This window comes from Lipotes vexillifer, unplaced genomic scaffold, assembly GCF_000442215.2.
Source record: "Lipotes vexillifer unplaced genomic scaffold, Lipotes_vexillifer_v1.1 scaffold533, whole genome shotgun sequence".
NCBI lineage: Eukaryota > Metazoa > Chordata > Mammalia > Artiodactyla > Lipotidae > Lipotes > Lipotes vexillifer.
Window position 1 is genome coordinate 1,163,379 of NW_006773553.1, and position 7,801 is coordinate 1,171,179.

General features: G+C 55.3%; 1 protein-coding gene across 1 annotated transcript in view; it reads right to left on the minus strand.

The window, feature by feature from the left end:
• Positions 1-7,324, minus strand: part of ATPAF2 (ATP synthase mitochondrial F1 complex assembly factor 2) — a 13,061-nt gene extending 5,737 nt beyond the window's left edge. The window contains exons 1-3 of the mRNA XM_007448384.1: positions 7,118-7,324; positions 1,156-1,200; positions 769-914 (exon numbers count right to left, since the gene is read on the minus strand). Coding sequence (XP_007448446.1) covers positions 769-914; positions 1,156-1,200; positions 7,118-7,250 — 324 coding nt within the window. The 5' untranslated portion in view covers positions 7,251-7,324. The remainder of the gene's footprint in view (positions 1-768; positions 915-1,155; positions 1,201-7,117) is intronic.
• Positions 7,325-7,801: the final 477 nt, after the last annotated feature.

Below are 7,801 nucleotides of genomic sequence, written 5' to 3' on the forward strand. Positions count from 1 at the left end.
GCATTCCTGGATCTGGCTGAGAAGCTCACCCGCCAACTCCCCGACGCCTCAGAAAGCAGGGGACAAGCCAGCCAACCCAGAGGCTGGACGGTTTTTCCAGATCTGCCTTGTGGCCCACAGGCTGCTGAGCTACCCAAAGGTTCCGTCTGCAGCCCGTGTCGCCTGTCCCCTGGACACTCCAGGGGAGCTGGCACGTGGGCAGAGAGGCTGAGAAGCCTGCCTGGGGCCTGCGTCCATGTGCCGGGAAGCACAGACTCTCGACACATTGTCTGGTCCTGTCCTGACCACCACCCACTTTTCAGGGTGGGGACCTTGCCCAAGGGGCGGCAAGTCGCCCAAGGTGACCGAGTGGGCCTCTCCCCCAGCTGCTCCTCTAGGGCCTCAGGGAGGCCAGCTTCTCAGGGAGGGTCCGCACTGCCACCAACCCTGCTGAGCGCGAACTGAGCTGAGGCCAGGCTGGCTACGTGCTGCTGAGGAGATGGACAGCAGGCATGACCAGCATGTCCATGACCAGCACATGACCCAGACCGTCACAGACCCTCAGAGCTGACACAACAAAGGAACGGCTGCCCCAGAGGGAAATAAGAGAGCTGGTGGCCAGGGAAGGATTGTGTCCCGAGACCCAGGGAGGAACCAGGACCTAGGGGTGGGGGTGGGGTGGGTGCCCACAGCCCCCAGGGCCTTATCGAAATCGGGAGAGGATCCCTAATTCTGCCCGGTGCCCCACGAAGCCCGTGGCAGCCTCGGGCATGGGCTGCAACCTATTACCAGGTGCATGGTGTACGTCTTGATGGTGTCCTGCTGGGAGTCCCACTCAGTGGCCACAGCGACGGCCAGGGCCTCGCTGGGGACGGTGAAGAGCTTGGCTTGGGGAGTCCTCAGCTTCCTGTGGTCCAGATTGATCTCAAAGCCAGCTTGAAAGAAGAGATGAAAACCTCTCAGGGGTTAATAAGCAGAATCGAGTGACCACCCCTATATTTAGCTACTTGATTCGGTGCAAAGACGCCCCGAGATCCTTCTGGGGGGTGGGTGGCTTACAGAAACACACCCGACGAGAGCGCCAAGGTCAAGCTCACCGAGGAGCTGGCTGGAGGTGAAAAGTGTTTCCACCCATTCACAGAAACAAAAGAGGCAGTGAAAATTCCAGACACTCACCTTCACCCTGTGTGATGCTGACATTCTGATAGAACCTCTTCCTTTCTGCTGGGAAGATTTTTCAAAAGCGCAGTTTGAAATGCTGTGGAGACTCAGGAGGAGCTTGTACCACCACTGCTGATGCTGACTGACCACCCCGACTTCCACACAGCACCCAAGGGTCTCCCCACTCCACATGGATCAGTGGCTTCTGAGTAACAGGCTAGTGGCAGCAGCCCCGCCGACACGAGACTGGAGGCCCCTGCGTCTGTCTGGAGGCCTCGGTCGGGGTGCCCAGACGATGTGCAGCATGTTCTCCAGTGCCTGGCTGGGCAGCAAGTCCAAAGCCAGACCAGGCAGAAAGTGGGGGCTGGGAGGATCTGAAGGCTGACTCATCCCTGGGGGAGGGACCCACCCTGCCGGTACGACAGAGCATTCTACCACACGCCCCACACGGCCATGGGAAATGGGCCCAAGAGACCTGGGGGGCCAAAGAAAGGACGGAGCAGAGACTGACGGCACAGGCTGAACCTCCCAAAGCTGCCGGGACAGCGATGTCTCCCACGAGGGGGTCTTCTTACCTCTGCCCCACTCCTCTATCCTGGCCAATTCCACCTCTGTGCTGATCAGAGATGCCGGCCAGGCGGGTTCAGGGCTGCGCTGAGGGGAGGGCAAACTCCAGGCTTGGAGCAAACTTGTTGATGACTAACCCCCTTCCAGGGCAGGACTCAAAGCTACCCTGCCCTTGAGGTGCATACTGTCTCGTGGGTAGACAGACACTAAACCCAAGAAGACTCATCTCGTCTGGGCCAAAGGAAGCCCTCCAAGCAGCCAGATGGCACCTGAGAGCTGCAGAAGTGCAGGGCAGGCCCAACCGTGCTGATGGCTTTCAGAGGAAGGGAGGGTGTATGAGTGTGTGTGTGTGCGAGTGTGTGTGTGTGTGTGTGCACGCAGGCCCAACCGTGCTGATGGCTTTCAGAGGGAGGGAGGGTGTGTGTGTGTGTGTGTGTGTGTGTGTGTGTGTGCATGCAGGCCCAACCGTGCTGATGGCTTTCAGAGGGAGGGAGTGTGTGTGTGTGTGTGTGCGCGAGTGTGCGAGTGTGTGCGCGCAGGCCCAACCGTGCTGATGGCTTTCAGAGGGAGGGAGGGGGTGTGTGTGTGTGCGCGCGCTTGTGTGTGCATGTGTGCGTGTAGCTCCCAGCAGAAGGAACAGCTTACAGGACGGTCAGGAGAGCAGGCTTTGGAACTAGAAAGGCGGTGAGCAGGGCAGGCGTGAAGCACCCGACCGACGATGGCTGCAGAGGCCCAGATCTGGGGAGGAGGCCGGCAGGTCCCAGCGAGGAGGGTGGGGGAGCCAAGTAGGGGGTTCACACAGGCAACGAGACCGGGATCTGGAAAATTCACTTGGCGGGATCCATGCTCCCCAACAATGTCAAAAGATGGAGGTTTTGGGTCTCATAAGACAAGTCTTGGGTCTCATAAGACAAGTTATGAGACTAGGAGCCTGTGAAGCACCCATATCCTCAGGGATAGAGAACGAGCTACCCGCAATGGAAACCCCATCCTTACAGGCAAGAGACAGGCTAGTCTTGTAGGATCACACAGAACGGGTCTATCTTGAGTATGAATCACTCCCTTTACAGAACGTCTATTTCTGTGGCAAAACCACACTTGGTGCCTTTTAAGTGACAATTTTAAGGACTATGTAGATACAAAGAAATGGGTATGCGAAAAAGCATTGAATTTTAAAAGCTGCCACAAGAAACCAGGCGATATAAGCGGAGAACATTAACAAGCTGCTCCTGTGAAGAGTGCTGAACTGGAAATTAATGTCCACTGGCTCCCTTTCTCCTGCGAGGCTGCTTCAATACGTATAAAGAAACAGGCGATTTTCTGTGTCACTTCCCCGGACACTCCTCCTCCTGTCCCAGGCTTCACAGACCAATGAGTGATCCTTCTACCAAGCTCAATTTCCGGGCTGGCCTTTGCTTTGGAAAGACTCAAAGCCTCAGAACTGCAACCACCACGGTGCACCAGGAACAGAGGACGTGCCTTCCCAGAGCTGCCTCAATACCTTTCTCTTTCTAAACAGTGCCACCTGGCGGGCCTTAATCCTTAAAGCTAGATTCTGACTCGGGGTCCCTCTACCCATAATCCTGGGGCGGCTGTGACAGAGCGTTTTCAAGTATCAGAATTCTTCGGGCCAGCTATAAAAAGAACTCTTGCAATTCAAAAATAAAAAGACAAATAACCCAACTAAGAAATGGTCAAAGGATCTGAACAGACACTTCTCCAAAGAAAATGTACAAGTGTCCAAAAAGCACACAAAAAGATGTTTGACATCATTCATCATCAGGGGAATGCAAAGCAAAGCCCCAAGACACCACTTCCCACCCACTAGGATGGCTATGACCAATAAGACAGATGTTGGGAAGGAGGTTGAGAAATTGGGACCTTCATACATTGCTGGTGGAAATGCCACCTTGGAAAGCAGGGTGGCAGTTCCTCAGAAAGTTAGGTACCATTTGATACAGCAATTCTACTCTTAGATACCTGCCTGTGAAAAATGAAAACATATGCCCACACAAAAACCTGTACTCAAGTGTTTACAGAGGCATTCAGAACAGCCAAAAGATGGAAACCACCCAAATGTTCACCAATGGATGACTGCATAAATAAGACATGGTGTGTCCCTACAATGGAATATTATCAGCTGTGAAAAATAGAGTACTGACACATGTTACCCCTGGGATAAACCTTGAAAACATGCTGAATGAAAAAAGGCCAGTCAAAAAAAACCACATTCCATTTATATGAAATATCCAAACTAGAGAAATCTACAGATGCAGAGAATAAAGTAGTGGCTGTCTAGGCCTGGAGGGATTGAGGGGGTACTCAGAGAGTGGTAGCTGAAGGGGACAGGGATTCTTTGTGGTGATAAGAATGTTCTAGAATCGATGGCTGCACAATCCCTTTGAGTATACTAAAAACCACTGAATTGTACACTTTAAGTGAGTGAACTGTAAGTGCATCATATCTCAATAAAGCTGTTAAAAAATTCTTCAACACACCTTTTTTTCCAAATTGCTGTAGCATCCAGAGCAGGGGTTGGCAAACTTCTGCTAAGAGCCAAATAAAGTATTTCAGGCTTTGCAGGCCATCCAGTCTCTGGTGCAACCAGCCAACTCTGCACTGTGGTGAAAGCAGCCCTAGATGCATGTCAGTAAATGAGCAGGGCTGGGTTCCAATAAACCTTTATTAACAAAAACAGGTGGCAGGCCGGCCTCCTTATCTACAGCATCTGCCTCAACCCAGCACAAGCAGCCTCTGAAGACGGGGCAGAGACCAAGAAGCTAAACCACTTGTGCAGGCGACAGACAACTTGTAAACAGAGGAGTGCCCCAGCCGTGCCCTCACCGGTGTCATCCTCAGCTGGGCAGGCAGCCTCTCTGAACACCTTTCCCTCTAAGCGGCTGACGGCTCCAACGGCTGGTACGGGGCTGGACGCCACACAGCCGGGTGACCCTCTCCTAACCCCCTCGCGCCCTCTGACAACCTTCAATGGCACAGCTGTCCCTAAGAAGCCAAGTTCAATCTACTTGCCTCTTCAAGTCTTAACGGAGAAGCCACCACTTGGGTTTAACCTTCCACTCCTCCAAAGACGCACAGACGCTCAGGTCAGAAAAGCAGAGTGCTCAGGTCGGTGCGAGACGCTCCGTCCCACTGCTCGGCACTCTTTCACCCACTCTTATCTTCCTCCACGTTTGACTACCTACCAAGAGCCGAAGCTAGCAAGTCTGCAGTAGAAAGGAACGGGGCAGGTCAGTGCCACCGTGATGGCAAGTGGCACCCACCAACTGGATGAACCCTCTGATTGAGGAAACTTAAGGGAATTCCCGAACATGTCCCCTTCGCTCGTGTGCTGCCTCCCTGGGGTGCTGTAAAGGAAAAACAATGCTCCCGTTTTCCTTTACACACTCACACAGATACTATGCTCCAAACGTGGAGTGGGGGCGGTTAGGGTTAGGGATCCCTACCGATCGGATACCACTGATCAACTCTGAGACACCAGCTGAGTGTCCTACAATTGACTCAATTCTGACACTACCCGCCTGGAGACAGCGCTGGATCCCATAGATTAAGGACTCAGTCCTACAAGAGTTATGTCCTGCATGATAGCTTGCTAGAGCAGCTGACGGAACTTAGGAGAACAGTTTACTTACTAGAGTACCAGTTTACTACAAAAGGATACAACTCAGGGACAGGCAAATGGAGGAGATGCGTGGGGCAAGGTATGGAGGAAAGGGTGCCGAGTTTCCATGCTCTCTCTGGGCACCCTCCCTGCATCTCCACGTGTTCCCCAACCTTGAAGCTCTCCAAACCCCATAGTTCAGGGGTTTTATGGAGGCTTCATTACACAGGCATGACTAAATCACAGGTAATTAGTGATCAACCTCCATTCAATCTCCATTCCCTCTCCCTTTCCCAGAGGTCAGGAGGTGGGGCTGAAACTTCCAACCCTCTAATCAAGTGTGTTTGGTTCCCCTGGCAATCAGCCGCCATCCTTAGGGGCTTTCCGCAAGGAAAAAGTCACCTTGTTAACATACACTCAGGTGTGGTTGAAGAGGGCTTGTTATGAGTAATAAGACCCTCCTTTCACCTTTATCACTCGGGAGCTCTTTTAGGACAGAAGACAGACTGTTTTAACAAAAGATTCTCCCAGAGCTCTCATTACTTAGTAAGCTACAAGGGTTTTAGGAGACATATGCCAGTACAAGGAAATGACCAAATGTGTCCATTTCTTATCATAAATCACACGGTCACAGATGCCCTTCCTTCTTCCCCTTTACGGGCTCTTCATGGATCACCTCCAGGCCCTTCACCTGGGCCCTGACAGGTGCGATCTCTGCTCCCTGCTACATCCATTCCTCTTCCCCATTTGTATGGAACAGAGACAACCTAGCCCTTCAACTCAGAGGTAAATGATGTCCAAACGAAGCAGTCACATGCCTAAGATCACACAGCTCCTGGTTCAGCAGCATCAGACCCCAGGTATGTGCTTCTGCCACGATGCCAAGCTGCCTGTGGAGCTCTAGATTTCCTAAAGCAGGCAGCGTCACAGCGAACTCCCTCACCCGCTGCCACCTCTGGACGTGTCCCAGCCGCCCACGTTCCACCCTCCCTGCTCCTCCTTCTCGTTTCTCAAGACTCAGCTTAAACGTCCTTTCACCCAAGACCCTTTCTAGACCCTCAAAACCCCCAAGGTGGGAATAGGTGCTTCTCTGTACCTTCCTCACACAGGATATAGGCTATTGTTTAACCAAAGTGTTATAACCTTCTGCACTCGACGCTGAACATCACCTAGGTAGAGGGTACGTCTCTCTTGAAGACAACGGTGCCTCCCGCCCTCAGCACATCAACACTGAGTGGAAGTGGAAGGAGAGCTTTACTATCTTCACTCAAAGGAGTCACTCCCACTCTTACCCCTAAAACCTCTCCCCAGAAGCAACGAAAGAACTACTCTACCTTCTCCTAAGCCTCATCTGAGTTGGAAGGGGAGGAAGAGGCACGGGGTGTTAACTCCTTAGCAGATGGCAGGAGTCGTGGGAGGGCAGTAGGAGGAAGGGTCAGGACAGCTGCGAAGACAGCGGCCGGGATGGAAGACTGAAAGCCCGGGCTCCAGGTCCCTTCGGTGCCGGGTCGCGGGGACACAGAAAGCAGCCCGGCAGCCCGGCCTTTACCCCGCAAACCTCTCAGAGTTTGCTCTTCTCCCTTGGGGCAATCCCGACCCAGAACCCGAATGTCCTCGCCTGAAAACAAGGATGACTTCTGCTTTCCTAACGGAAGAAAGAAAAGCCACACGTGCTAAAGAAAACGACGCGCATGCGCCCTGGGGAGGTCCCTGCCCTTGCCGGGGCTTCCCTTCCGACCTGTGACCCTGTACGGCCGACCCCTCAGCCTGCTCCGCCCTGGCCTCCCTCACCTGCTGGGGGCGCGTAGGCCCGGGCGTGGGCCGGGGGTTTTGGCCCCGGCCCCTCGGAGGCGGTGAGGCCACCCCGGGGGCAGTTCAGGAGGTGGCGACCCCCGCCCCGCAGCCGGAGGCAGCTCCTCCACATCGCGCGGGGGCCTGGGAGGACGACCGCGCGAGACCTGAGCGCGGGAAACACCGAGCGGAGGGACCGCACGCTGCGCGCTCGGGCCGCACGAAGCTTCTCACCGGCGACCGGAGCTTCTCACCGGCCGCCGGCGTCCTCAGCCTCCCTGGGCGCCGCCATGTTGCGCACGACACTCGCGGCGCGCCGTCGCCGCGCGCCTCATCGCACGCCGCAGCCAATCAGTATCACAAACGCCCAGGCCCCGCCCCCGCGCCGCGCCTCGGGAAGAAGACTACAAGTCCCAGAGGGCCTCGGTGTCCGCCACGTGCTCTCTCCGCCCGCCAATAGGCAGAAGCGCCGCTCTAGCCTGCTCCCGCCCCCCGGCGCGCCGGAGCCAATCGGAAGGGGTGTGTGTGCGAGCGCAGGGGGGGAGGGGGCTCGCTTAGCACCCGGAGGCCCTGCTCTCAGGTCCCGGGGTCCCGGTGGCGGCCGGAGCGCTCGGTCCGCAGGCGGCCGGCGGGGGGACCCCTCCCGCCCCACGCGCGCGCCGGCCTTACCCCCGGCCACCCTCC